At 46.7% G+C, this 14576-nt stretch overlaps 1 protein-coding gene across 1 annotated transcript; it reads left to right on the top strand.

Annotated features, from left to right (window-relative positions):
• The first annotated feature begins 1 nt into the window (after position 1).
• On the top strand, positions 2-14565 carry SNRPD3 (small nuclear ribonucleoprotein D3 polypeptide). The gene is made up of 4 exons (XM_012749285.3): positions 2-147; positions 1924-2067; positions 11157-11349; positions 14321-14565. The coding sequence occupies exons 2-4, from the start codon at positions 1942-1944 to the stop codon at positions 14380-14382; spliced, it is 381 nt and encodes a 126-aa protein (XP_012604739.1). The 5' UTR covers positions 2-147; positions 1924-1941; the 3' UTR covers positions 14383-14565.
• The last annotated feature ends 11 nt before the right edge of the window (positions 14566-14576 follow it).

Genomic DNA, 14576 nt, shown 5'->3' with positions numbered 1-14576 from the left:
ACCACTGGGGAAAGGAAGGGGGCGGGCCCTGCGCGTGGCATTCTGGGAACGCGTTGTATTCTGGGAGCTCAGAGCCCGCCATTCGCTTGGTCTCACGCCTTCGCACCGTTCTCGTGGCACTGAAGAGGAAAGAGAAAGCCGGAACCGGTGAGGAGAGGCCGGGGACAGACGAGGGAAAGCCAAGGCACCTGTGGGGACCCAGGGGCTAGAGAAGGGCGCACTTCATAGAGCTCTGTGGGGCTCGGGGAGGGAAGAGAGCGGGAAACCTTGGTCACCCAAACATCAGCGCAGTCCGCTAACTCCTGGAAGTGAGTCCTTTAGCTTCTCCCCACATTACATTCTTCTCATTTTCTGTACATTTCCAGGTAAGTGTTTTTCTTTCTTTCTTTCTTTTTTTGAGACAGAGTCTCGCTCTGTTGCCTGGGCTAGAGTGCCGTGGCATCTGCCTAGCTCACAGCCAACCTCAAAGTCCTGGACTCAAGCAATCCTGCTGCCTCAGCCTCCTGAGTAGCTGGGACTACAGGCATGTGCCACCATGCCCAGCTAATTTTTCTATATAATTTTAGTTGGCCAATTTCTTTCTATTTTTTTTTAGTAGAGACAGGAGCTCACTCTTGCTCAGGCTGGTGTCTAACTCCTGACCTTGAGCAATCCTCCCGCCTTGGCCTCCCAGAATGCTAGGATTACAGGCTTGAGCCACCTCGCCCTTCCGGGGTCGGTGTTTTTCAAAGCATCCAGGCAATAGTCTTTAAATCTTTTCTGGTTGATTACCTCCTTTCCCCAAATCCTATCTGAGTCATCCTTTTCAAAGTTCTTTGCATCTCTGCTTCCGACCCCCTTTCAAGCACTGGTTTCTTCGTGCTTTCCACGCTCTTGAAGAAATTTTACCAAGTTTCGCTGCTTCAAAACTATGTTCGATCCATTTTGTAATTGCTGCTACTTTTTCATTGGATCGTTCTTTACCTATAATTCTGCAGTGATTTCCCACAGTCTTCAGCATAAAATCCAGACTCCTAAGGCTGAAAGTCAAGGGTCCTCACCAAGAGAGCTTGTGTGACTATTTCCAACCTCATGTTCTCCTTTCTCTGTTAAACACACCATATGTTCCAACCTTGAGTCTTTGCTCATCTTAGGATAAAATATTCACTGCTTGTCTGTTTTAGTTAGATCAAGTCAAGTACTTGTCCTGATTGTTTTTCCTTCAAGATAAGCATTTCCAGCATATAGCATGTTGTCACTTTGTGAATACTTTGATATTTTCTCATTAGCATTGTTGGTAAAGTAAGAGAAGCATCAAAAGGCTGAATTAAAATACAGCCTCATCTCCTGGATTTGTCTCCTGGTCCTTTGGTCTACATTTACACTATCCAGTACACTAGCCACTAGCTACATGTGGCTGTTGAGCACTGGAATATGGTCGTAGTGTCACACAATGTCACTAGTGTGACAGAGAGACTGGGTTTTTTATTTTATTTCATTTTTAGTAAGTTTAGCTACCTGTGGACAGTGGCTGTTGTATCGGATAGCTCAGGTCTATATCATAGTTCTCAAAATGGAATCATTGATAACTGTATGTTGACAAATGTATATGCATTCCAACCCCTCTTCCCCAACATGTATACAGTACTGGCTGATGGTTGTTTTGATGACAATAAGGGGACATACAGAAGTTGGGAGGTACTATCTTTCATTTCCATTTGCTTCCCCTCTGTCAAGCCCACTGTTCCTCCCCATCCCACATCTTGCATGTGTTTGCTAGATTGGGTCCTCCAAGCCAGGAGCTAAGTTTCTGTTCTGTAGAAATTGCAGCTTTGCGTCTTTGGTAAGTTGTATGGAGTGTCAGGCCTTGAGGCAGGCATGGTGTGTGCCACATGCCTTCTCAGGCTCTGAAATATGAACTGGCTGTTGTCTCTTTCTCTGTAGAACTCTGTTCCTGCCAAGATGTCTATTGGTGTACCGATTAAAGTCCTGCATGAGGCCGAGGGCCACATCGTAACATGTGAGACAAACACCGGCGAGGTATATCGAGGGAAGCTCATTGAAGCTGAGGACAATATGAACTGCCAGGTACCCTGCTTTGCACTTGAGACTTGGGGGGGAAGCATGGGCCTGTGTCTTAGAGGACAACAAGATGGTGATTGGAGATCTTTTGGAAGTTGTTCTTGTTCAGCAGTTATTTCCTGAGTTCCCCAATTCAGGGCAGGCACTGTTTGTTTGTTTATTTGTTTGTTTGTTTTTGAGACGGAGTCTCACTCTGTTGCCTGGGCTAGAGTGCAGGGGCATCAGCCTAGCTCTCAGCAACCTCAAACTCCTGGGTTCAAGCAATCTTCTGCCTAAGCCACTCCAGTAGCTGGGACTACAGGCATGCACCACCATGCCCGGCTAATTTGTTTATATGTTTTTAGTTGTCCATCTAATTTCTTTCCATTTTTTTTTTTTAAGTAGAGGCGGGGTCTCGCTCTTGCTCAGGCTGGTCTCGAACTTCTGAGCTCAAATGATCCTCCCATCTCGGCCTCCCAGAGTACTAGGATTACAGGCGAGAGCCACCAAGTGCGGCCAGGGCAGGCACTGTTATAGGCTTTGGGTATGTGGGCATGAACAAGAGACACATAGTCTTGATGTAGAAAAGCCATGTGGAGGTTTGGAATATTTAACTTTGCCCTTTATTTTCTCCCATGTTTTGGGGGCCTACGTGGGAGGAATGATGCTACTCGCTTTGGTAGAATCTTTTGGGTTTGGGGCCGTTATCCATATGGCCCCCCACACACACATGCTTTGCAGTTAACAGAATCTTATACTGACATACTGTGTTTGATTGCCTTTTTTCTTGGAGGAGGAGTTTCATTTGATTGTTGCAACTACCTTGTGAGGTAAGCAGGTTTACTGATAGTCTGGTCATCCATGAAATAGGGGGAATGAGATTAAAGGACTCATCTAGCAGTGGCTCACGCCTGTAATCCTAGCACTCTGGGAGGCCGAGGCGGGCTGATAGCTCAAAGTCAGGAGTTCGAAACCAGCCTGAGCAAGAGCGAGATCCCGTCTCTACTATAAATAGAAAGAAATTAATTGGCCAACTAAAAAATATATACATATATAGAAAAAAAAATTAGCTGGGCATGGTGGTGCATGCCTGTAGTCCCAGCTACTCGAGAGACTGAGGTAAAAGGATCGCTTGAGCCCAGCAATTTGAGGTTGCTGTGAACTAGGCTGAAACCACAGCACTCTAGCCTGGGCAACAGAGTGAGAGTGTGTCTCAAAAAAAAAAAAAAAAAAAAATATATATATATATATATATATATATAAAGGATTCATCTACTGACTATCTCTCTGCTGATAAATGATGGAGCAGGATCCTGACATGATCCTCTTCTTATGGCACCACTTTACCTTTTGCTTAGGATTTTTGTAGCATTACTTTACAAAGTTTATTTGCACACTTTCTTTGTTCTTTAAGCCATTGGTTAAGAGCTTGGGTTTTGGGGTCAGAATCCTAATTTTGTGTTTGAATCCTAATTTTGTGACCTTAGGGATGTTAGTCACTCAGTTTCCTAAATTGTGAAATGGGGGTGATGTTATTTTGGGTCCCCTGCGATGTAGATGCCAAGACAGGATTAGACATGTAAGAGATTTATTTGGGGAAATGACAGTTAAAGATAAAGGAGCAAGGGAACAGAAATAGTCAGGAGAGCTTTCACTCCAGGATGCTGGTCTGACTGGTGAAAAGAGGATTGAGCAGGAGGAGCCTCACACCGCAGTGTAGCTGAAGAAGTTTCGGCTAAACAGATTACTCATTAGAGGAGTCCAGCGTGGGCAGAGTAGCCTAGCTCTAGTACCCCCACTGTGGTCAGTCACTGGCTCGTACACTGGGGAGAGAGTGGCTTCAAGGTGAATACTGTCATGGATGCCACAGGTGGAGGCTGTCAACTCTCTGCACTCCTCACAGCCTGTTCTATCTGGAAGGGATGTCTGAGCAGCATGCACCTGAGACTGGCACAGGGGTAACACCCATACCCCAGGACTATTACAAAGATCAGATGAGGTATGTGTGTACAGTAGCTAGCTCATTGCCTCACGCCTTGTAAGTGGTCTACATAGGGTACCTGTCACTGTTTTCCAGGTGAGAAAACTGAAAGTCAGAGGGGTAAACTGCCTTACTCAAGTCACACTACAGGTCAGGTATCCTGACCATCCTTTGCTTTGCAGGATTCATGCATTTATTTGTGATTTCTCTGTAGCCTTGAGAACTTGTCTTTTTCCTGCCAGGTTGACCAGCTCAGGCAGTTCCCTGGCATGTGACAAGGCAGACAGCTGGTAATTCAGGTTTATCTCTTCACTGTCGGTGCCATAGAGATGGACGATGTAGGCTCTCTGAATGTCCTGTAGTTCCTGGTCTCCTTCAGCAGGAGGACCCAGAGAGGTGCAGCTGGCTTTGCCTTAAAGGGCCTGGCCCGCAGTACTCCTTGCCTTTGTGTGGTGTCACTTTCATAGATCCAGTTCTCTGGCTTAAGGCATCTTCATCCATTTTAAGGCATTTTAGTTTGGTGAATAGAAGGTAAGAATTGGGGTAATAAATCTGAATGTGTTTTTTCCACTAGCCATATTTATGTGGACAATTTGCTGAGCTTCCAGGGCCTCTGACATCCCATCTGTAATGTAAAGGTATCTGACCAGATGACCTTAGTGGTCTCTTAGGGATGCAGCTGACAAGATACAAAGTGCACAGACCCTGGCCGGGCGCGGTGGCTCATACCTGTAATCCTAGCATCCCGGGAGGCCGAGGCGGGCCGATTGCTCAAGGTCAGGAGTTCGAAACCAGCCTGAGCAAGAGCGAGACCCTGTCTCTACTATAAATAGAAAGAAATTAATTGGCTAACTAATATATATAGAAAAAATTAGCCGGGCACAGTGGCGCATGCCTGTAGTTCCAGCTACTTGGAAGGCGCGGCAGCAGGATTGCTTGAGCCCAGGAGTTTGAGGTTGCTGTGAGCTAGGCTGATGCCACGGCACTCACTCTAGCTTGGGCAGCAAAGCAAGACTCTGTCTCAAAAAAAAAAAAAAAAAAAAGTGCACAGACCCTGGCATCAGGTTGCAGCCTGCCACCTAGTGTAACTTGGGTTGAGCTTTGAACCTCCCTCACCCTCTGTTCCCTCCTCTAAATCAGGGATAAAAATAGTACCTTGGCCTCAGAAGCAAAGTGCAGAGGATATGAGTAAATTTGTGCCAAATGCCTGACCAATGGTGGGGCCAACCACGTGCCTTCTAACCTGTATTGGTCTACTACGGCTGCCATAACAAAGTTCCACACACTGGGCAGCCTAACAACAAATTTATTTGCTCACAGTTCTGAAGACTAGAAGTATGAGATCGAGGTGTCAGCAGGGCTGGTTTCTTCTGAGGGCTATGGAGGAAGGGTCTGCTAAGGCTTCATTATATCTACCAAACCTGAGCACATTGAATAAAATCCAGCAGCCCTGGGTGAGGTGGCACATGCCTGTAGTCCCAGCTACGGGGAAGGCTGAAATGGGAGATCTCTTGAGCCCAAGAGTTCAAGTCCAGCATGGGCAACATAGGGAAACCCCATCTCTTTAAAAAAAAAAACAAAGCCAACAATCTGTGGCAGAGCTAAACCCTCTGGTGGGTGAACATGGTTTTTACTTCATTCACACTCCTGAGCATCCCAGGGGCAGTAAAACAGTGCTCCCTGGGCTATTTTTCCTTCCTGGCCTCAGTCAGTGAACTTTAGGAATGAGGACATCCTCTAAGCACTTTCCTTACTTGTTCTTGGCCACAGGGCAGCTGGAATTTAGTGGAGTTTTTTTTTGGGGAGGGGGTTGTTTTGAGACAGATCTTATTCTGTTGCCTGGGCTAGCATGCAGTGGTGTGATCATAGCTCACTGCAAACTCCTGGGCTCAAGCAATCCTCCTGCCTCAGTCTCCCACAGGGCTAGGATTACAGGCACGAGCCACTGTGCCTAGCCAACATTTTCTTTTATAAAAGTGGGGTGGGTGGAACACCACAGAGATTTGGAAAACAGCTGAGAGAATCCCACCACAACTATTGGCATGGACTTCCTTCCCTGAATGTGTTTTGAGGTTTTGGTGATTACCTTTTATTCTATTCCCTTTCAAAAGAGTTAGAGATGGTTTACAAAAATTATATGACAGGATAAATATAGACAAATAGGTCATGGTGTACATCCCCACAGAAAACACACCATCTTATATGGTCTCTTGGTTTTTTTGTTTTTTTTGGGGGGGTGTCAAGTGAAGCAGTGGGAGTAGAGAAAGGACAAAGGAATCTGTAAATGGTTGTGATCAATTAGTTGTTTGGTTTTTTTGGGGGGGAGACAGAGTCCCTTGTTGCCTAGGCTAGAGTGAGTGTCGTGGCGTCAGCCTAGCTCACAACAACCTCAAACTCCTGGGCTCAAGCAATCCTGCTGCCTCAGCCTCCCGAGTAGCTGGGACTACAGGCATGCGCCACCATGCCCGGCTAATTTTTTCTATATATATTAGTTGGCCAATTAATTTCTTTCTATTTTTAGTAGAGACAGGGTCTCGCTCTTGCTCTTGCTCAGGCTGGTTTCGAACTCCTGACCTTGAGTGATCTTCCTGCCTCGGCCTCCCAGAGTGCTAGGATTACAAGCTTGAGCCACTGTGCCTGGCCTGTGATCAATTAGTTTTGAACACCACTGTACTCAGACCAACCGTCCCTTGGGTATTTTTAAGATAGCCTGTTAACGTAGCAATTTTTATTTTTTGACATTTGAAAATGTGAAATATATGTGTGTGAATCTAGGCTGAGGTCCCTGAGATGGTGCTTATTGGGTCAGAGAGTGTAGGCAGTTCTGTATATCTCATGTTAGGCTTGGCGGGCAGGAACTTTCTTCTCTGACTCCTCATACCCCCCTGCAAGGCAAACATCATCTGGTGCTGCAGGACGGAGCATCAGCTATGGGTGATGGTGCCCTATTCCTGTTGCTATGAGCATACCCTAAGGGCCTCCTATGGAGAGTCACATGGTCCCTTGATTTTGTTTTTTTATTTTTAAGAGACACAGTCTCGTTCTGTCTTCCAGGCTGGAGTGCAGTGGCTTGATCACAGCTCACTGCAGCCTTGAACTCCTGGCCCCAAGTGATCCTCCCACTTCAGCCTCTTGAGTAGCAGGGACTATAGGCATGTGCCACCACACCTGGCCCACATGGTCCTTTTTAGCTGGTTTTTGTTTGTAGCAGAAATGGGATATCCCCAGTCTTTGCCCAGCCTGGGGATGGATGACTTAGGGCCAGAGGCCCTCAAATGGGGAATTTTCTGTTCTTGGCTATGTGTACTTAATCATGAGCCTGAAGCACCTGTCTTTATATAGTGTCAATGAGGGAACTAAGGAATTATTTTCATCATCAAAATCAGAAAAAATTATTTCTTAAGAATGCTTCTTTTTAAAAACCATAAAAGGTGCTTTAGATGAAGAATAATGAGTAGGAATAAGGTCGTAATTTTATTTCATGGATTAGACTGTATGTAGCCTTTGGAGGGAAACTTTTATGGGTTTGGATTTTATTAGAAATCCAGTGTGAAGGGTTCCCAGAGGTTTCCTCATAGATTTTTAGTGAACGTTAGGAGTGTTCTGGCCCAGCTATGATCACTATTCAAACACTTAGGACGTCTTGTAAGTTGTTTTTTGGGGTTTTTTTGATGGAAGGTTATAGTATTTTTTTTTTTTTTTTTTGAGGCAGAGTCCCACTCTGTTGCCCAGGCTAGAGTGCCATGGCATCAGCCTAGCTCACAGCAACCTCAAACTCGTGGGCTCAAGTGATTCTACTGCCTCAGCCTCCCGAGTAGCTGGGACTACAGGCACGTGCCACCATGCCCGGCTAATTTTTTCTATATATTTTTAGTTGGCCAATTAATTTCTTTCTACTTTTAGTAGAGATGGGGTCTCGCTCAGGCTCAGGCTGGTTTCGAACTCCTGACCTTGAGTGATCCGCCCACCTCAGCCTCATTATAGTGCTATTTTTATAATGAAAACTAGCATATCTAGAGTAAAGGTAAGTAAATTATAATTAAACATATTAGGGTACATTACAAAGAATATCATTTGTCCAATAAAGTAACATAGATGATTCATTTTAAATTTTTTTGAGACACAGTCTTACTCTGTTGCCCAGGCTAGAGTGTTGTGGCATCAGCCTAGCTCACAGCAACCTCAAACTCCTGAGCTCAAGTGATCCTCCTGTCTTGGCCTCCCAAAGTGCTAGGATTATAAGTGTGAGCCACTGTACGCAGCCACATGATTTTTTTAAGTGTTGGCAGTTGTGCACCCCAAACACATTTTGACTGTCAGACTCAGCATTTACTGAGCCTTGTTATGTGTTAGGCAATCGAGATGGCATTTAGACATATTTTGTCTTGTTTATTTTGCTCTCTAACAATTCCAGAGGCCAGGCACGGTTGCTCATGCCTATAATCCTAGCACTCTGGGAGGCTGAGGTGGGCAGATCACTCAAGGTCAGGAGTTCAAAACCAGCCTGAGCAAGAGCGAGACCCTGTCTCTACTAAAAAATAGAAATAAATTAATTGGTCAAATAAAAATATATAGAAAAAAAATTAGCTGGGTATGGTGGCACATGCCTGTAGTCCCAGCTACTCAGGAGGCTGAGACAGAAGGATTGCTTGAGCCCAGGAGTTTGAGGTTGCTGTGAGCTAGGCTGATGCCACGGCACTCACTCTAGCCTGGGCAACAGAATGAGTCTGTCTCAAAAAAAAAGAACAGGCCGGGCGCGGTGGCTCAGGCCTGTAATCCTAGCACTCTGGGAGGCTGAGGTGGGCGGATTGCTTGAGGTCAGGAGTTCGAAACCAGCCTCAGCAAGAGTGAGACCCCGTCTCTACTATAAATAGAAACAAATTAATTGGCCAACTAATATATATATATACAAAAAATTAGCCGGGCATGGTGACGCATGCCTGTAGTCCCAGCTACTTGGGAGGCTGAGGCAGAAGGATTGCTTGAGCCCAGGAGTTTGAGGTTGCTGTGAGCTAGGCTGACGCCATGGCACTCACTCTAGCCTGGGCAACAAAGTGAGACTCTGTCTCAAAAAAACAAAAAGAACAATTCCAGGAAGTAACCAGTGATCTGATGCAGTGATTAAAAGAGTGGATATGTTTAGAGTCAGATAGACCTGGGTTCAAACCCCAGCCAGGCCAAGTATAGGCAGTGTGACCTCAGGCAGGAGAGCAGAGTCGGGGAGGGGATTGGCTGAGGGACGAGTCTGCCTCTGACAGGCTGTGCCACAGTATCTGGCTCATCTGTCTCATTGGATTTTATGGTATAACATGAGTTACTGTGGGAAAGTACTCGGGCCAGTGTGTGCTAGTAAGTCCTCCGTAAACATTATCTTTGTTTTGTTCTATTTTACTCAACTTTGTAGGTGAAGTAATGAGGCTCAGAGAAACCACAAAGGTCATGCATGGGCACCAGATGCAGTGGTGAGACAGAGCTCTCTGGCTTGGGCGGCTGGGCACTGAGAAGCAGAGGTGGCACACAGTGCCTGTATCTAGGGCTTGCAGTACCAGAGGGGTGTGAGGCAAGAGCTGGCAGTAGGAGAAGAGAAGGTGCCAGGTGGGAACTTACGGAATGCAAGGACTGGGGTGGTGGAATCGTGACCAAGGATGAGGTAGTCACTTCAGAGACTATGGGGGTCACTCAGTGAGTGCACTCCTGACAGATGGTAGACCTGTCTCACATATGGGTCTTCAGTCTTGTTCTCTGTCTTCTACAGAGTCACCATGTATCTCGTACTGATGAGCCTTGGTTGGATCAGGGTTTCTCTCTTGTATGGTCTGACCATACCTGGTGTTCATTTCTGGCACCAGAGGTAGAATTCTCCAAGGGAATAACAGGATGGCAAGGACTTTGGAACTGAGTGAAAATTTGTTAAGGAACTGGGGTATGGAGCCTGGAGTAGAAGGTTTATGGGAAACTGGAGCCCTGTTGCCCCTGAAGGTAGAACAGGGACAGAGGCTTGAAGCTCTGGAACCCATTCCAACTGTGCAGATACAGCAGGGGCAGCCGCAGAGCACACCTGGCCTTTTCTCACTGAGTTTCAGGCAGAGACCAGGTGACCAGTTAGTACTAGAAGAAAAGAACGAGTTGAGTATGAGATGGCAACAAGCCAGACAGAAGTTAGGGCAGTCAGCTCAGCTCTCCACTGTGTTCTGAGTGAGTTATAGTCCTCTCTCTTCCATCCAAAGGACTGGTAAAGTAAGCAGCTTTTTCCGCTTGCCAAGGCTGCTGACGGATGTGTGCGCCTTCCTGTGCCAACCAGGTCTCCTGGCTGGTCTCACCTCCACGCTCCATCCCATAGTCTACCCTTGTTGGCATATTTGTCTTTTCAAAGTGCTACCTCTAACTCTGCTGACATTTCCCATCCTTAAGCTTGAGCAACCCTCATAGTTTCTGAAGTGACAGCCATGTCCTTGGTCATGATTCTGCTGCTCCAGTCCTTGTATCCTGTTAGTAGGAGAAGAGAGGGTGCCAGGCGGGAACTGCCAGCTCTTGCCTCACACCCCTCCGCTACTGCAGGCCCTTCATACAGGCACTGTGTGCCATCTCTGCTTCTCAGTGCCCAGCCGCCCAAGCCAGAGGGCTCTGTCTCACCACTGCATCTGGTTGCATCTGGATGCATCTGGATGTCAGGTGGATGCAGGAAAGGACATAGTTTGGACAAGCAGTTCGGAGCTGTTCAGTTGGGGTTTATCACCTTTGAGAGTTCTTCCTGTGTTTGGTCAGGAGGCAGTACAGCAGAGCAAGGGCTCTGGAGCTAGGATGGCTGGTTCAAACCTGGGGTCCCTGCATTCCAGGTGTTTGACCTTGGACATGTGCCCTGTTTTTTTTTAATCTAAGTATGGGAGAGGTCGTACCTCTTGGAGGTGTGAGGACCATTGCTGCGAAGTGCTCGGTGCAGTCCCAGGCCTACACAGTGAGTGCTGACATTGCTGTGGTATTTCACCAGCTTTGCCTGGCTCCTTTATTTCACATTGTCAGTCTCTGCCTTTCTGGACCTTCCCCTTCCTACCAGTCAAGGCACCCCCTCCTTTGTATGCCCTGTCCTCTGCTGCTGCAGTTGATACTTACTGATGAACTGGTGGTTTCCTTCCAGATGTCCAACATCACAGTCACATACAGAGATGGCCGAGTGGCACAGCTGGAGCAGGTGTACATCCGTGGCAGCAAGATCCGCTTTCTGATTTTGCCTGACATGCTGAAAAATGCACCCATGTTAAAGAGCATGAAAAATAAAAATCAAGGCTCAGGGGCCGGCCGGGGAAAAGCTGCTATTCTGAAGGCCCAAGGTAGGTGCTCATGCATTGGTTTTTTTAATTGATTGATTGATTGACAGAGTCTCACTTCTGTCGCCCAGGCTAGAGTGTGTGTATATATATATTTAGTTAGCCAATTAATTTCTTTCTATTTATAGTAGAGGCAGGGTCTCACTCTTGCTCAGGCTGGTTTTGAACTCCTGACCTTGAGCAATCCGCCCGCCTCGGCCTCCCAGAGTACTAGGATTACAGGCGTGAGCCACTGTACCCGGCCACATGCACTGGTTTTAAAAGACAAACTTGTCTTGTATCTTTTAGAAAAGGGCCTGGGGATAAAGTAGACCTGTGCTCCGCAATCTCCACACCCACTCCATCCCTTCTCCCTGTAGCCTGGGAGATGCTGTGAGGCGACGGGGGCCTTCCCAGCCTTCCCTGTCGTGCCTCTTACAATCCCAGTCCCTGGGCTTACACAAAATCCAAGTGGCACTTTATAAAAGGGTCTAGGAGGGCTTTCCTTTTCAGAAGGTCTGCCCATGACGTCTGAGGGCAGCTTGCCCTTGAGTAGTTTGCTGAGCAGACACCGTGGTGTGGGTGAGCTGACTCTTGAAAACATTCGAGCAGCATTTCCTGGAGAGACTGGGTAGTAGGGGTGGACACCCAGCATGTACTTGGGGAGATGCTGACAGTGGGGCTCCATTTTCAGATGAGAAATAAAGCAGTTTTCAGCCATCTTTACCCACTATACAGGGGCTGGACTTCCCTTGTTTTGTTGTTGTTGTTTTTTGAGACAGAGTCTTACTCTGCTGCCCAGGCTAGAGTGCCATGGCAGCCTAGCTCACAGCAACCTCAAATTCCAGGGCTCAAGCAATCCTCCTGACTCAGCCTCCCGAGTAGCTGGGACTGTAGGCATGCGTTACCACACCTGGCTAATTTTTTCTGTTGTTTTTTTTTTTTATTTTATTTTGACAGCAGCCTGTGTCTGTATATTTTTTCTGTTTTTAGTAGAGGTGGGTCTCACTCTTGCTCAGGCTAGTCTCAGACTCCTTACCTCAAGCGATCCTCTCACCTCGGCTTCCCAGAATGCTAGGATTACAGGCGTGAGCCACTGTACCCAGCCTGGACTTGGATTTTCAAAGCTGCTTATACTTATACATTCCAAAAGTGGGACTGACCTTTTCCCAGTGTCTTAGTCTGGTCTTTTATGTGGACTAGCCCAGTCAGGTTTTATATTTGGGTCCATGAAAAGTTATGCCATGTTGATTAGATAAGAAAGCAAGTATAGTTGTTAGAAAATGTCTTAGTGTTGGTAAAAATATTTAAAAGTTTGTATCAGAGAAGGCCCTGGATTCTCCATCAGTATCTTTAGCTGCTATACATATTTTATATGTGTGAGGAAAAAACCCAAAACTGTGTTTTTCTCTGCTCTTGTAGCACAACAATCAACACAGAAGACTTCTGTGTCCAAAATTGTTTCTTCCCACACCAAGCAAGCAATCAGCTCTGTAGGGGGTACCAGCTGGGTATCCTTCAGTTCAGACTCTGTCTACCTGGAGATAGCCTTAGAAACCACAGGTTGAATGCTCAGACGTCATGGGCAGACCTTCTGAAAAGGAAAGCCCTCCTAGACCCTTTTATAAAGTGCCACTTGGATTTTGTGTAAGCCCAGGGACTGGGATTGTAAGAGGCACGACAGGGAAGGCTGGGAAGGCCCCCGTCGCCTCACTGCATCTCCCAGGCTACAGGGAGAAGGGATGGAGTGGGTGTGGAGATTGCGGAGGACAGGTCTACAGTAAGTCCCACAGGACCGCCCTGTCCTTCCCACCAGTCTCAAGTGTGGGCCTCCAGAACATCTGATCAGCCAGCACCAGTTTGGGGTTCCCATGTCCCCTTGTCTGGATTTGATTGATTTGCTAGAGTGGCTCACAGAGCTCAGGGAAACACGTAAGTTCACCAATTTATTACAATGGATATTTCAAAGGATATTGATAAACAACCAGATAAAGGGATACATAGGGTGAAATCTGAAACGGTCCCCCAAGTACAAGAGCTTCTGTCCCTGTGGAGTTGGGGTACGCCACCCTCCTGGCTTGTGGATGAGTTCTTGTTCACCTTCTTGTCAGGCTCCCTGTGTTCACCTATCCAGAAGCTCCCCAAACCGACCTATAAGGAACGACTGTCAGAAATTCTGGCTTCATGACTAGAACTGTTGCTGTTGCTTTCTCGGGGAAGGGCTGTGCTCACTGCCACTGTGCATCTGCACCATCTTTAGCAGAAGACGGCCCTGTGGCCGTGCATCCGAAGGCACTTGCAGTGGGTTTCCCCGGGCCTCCTGACTTCTGCCTGAACCATCTACCTCTCCCAACCCTTTGCTCTGATTCTATCAGCAGCCGGGTGGGTTCTCATGTGCCTTCCCTTCCTCTTCAGGACAGCTCTAAGCAGAAAGGGCTGAGGCTCCAGTGAGTAACCATCCGAATATTTTCGTCTGCCAAAACTGCTGGCTTTCCAGAATCCTTGGGTTATAGGGAACAACAATCTTATCATGCCCTTTGTATGAGGAGTATTGTTTTTTTCTTGCTGTTATGAAACATTACTTTCCCCAAAAAGCACAAAGAATAGATAATAAAACTACTCATCCAGATATCACAGATGTTAACACTTAACTATATTTGTTTCTGAATTTAAAAAGTGAATTAAATGCATCTGTAATGTTTTATTAACATGCCCTAGGCCAGCCCTGGGAATTCATCTTTTCTGTGGTTCTCAGACCACCTTCTTCGCCTTCGCACCCTGCCTTCCAGCTACTGTAGAGAACAATGCTGGAATGCTGTCTGGTGCCAGTCCCCAGCCCCTACCCTGCTGGGGAATGTGATGGCCAGGGTGGTGTTAGACCAGGTAGCCTTTCAGGTCCCTTCCAGCTGATGTCCTAGGGCTTGAGCTGCTCCTTGCCATGAGCATTCAGTGACCACACTGACCTGGCCTCATCCTTTCTCTTCCTTCCTTTCAGTGGCTGCAAGAGGAAGAGGACGTGGAATGGGACGTGGAAACATCTTCCAGAAGCGAAGATAATTTTCTCTGTTGAACAGAACTTTGCCCTTTTTTCTTTTAGGTTATCTGGGTTTGTGGGGATGGATGTTTGTGTGTATGCCCTAGGTTTTCTTTTGACATCTTTTTCTTTACATCAGGGGAAATGTTAAACTAAAGTAAATAAATCTGGTTTTTTGGTTTTTTTTTTCTTTTTAAAGAACATAAGGACTATGTTC

This window comes from Microcebus murinus, chromosome 22 (genome assembly GCF_040939455.1).
Source record: "Microcebus murinus isolate Inina chromosome 22, M.murinus_Inina_mat1.0, whole genome shotgun sequence".
NCBI classification, from domain to species: domain Eukaryota; kingdom Metazoa; phylum Chordata; class Mammalia; order Primates; family Cheirogaleidae; genus Microcebus; species Microcebus murinus.
The sequence above is the reverse complement of the archived record's forward strand: the minus strand, read 5'-3'. Positions and strand labels throughout refer to the sequence as shown.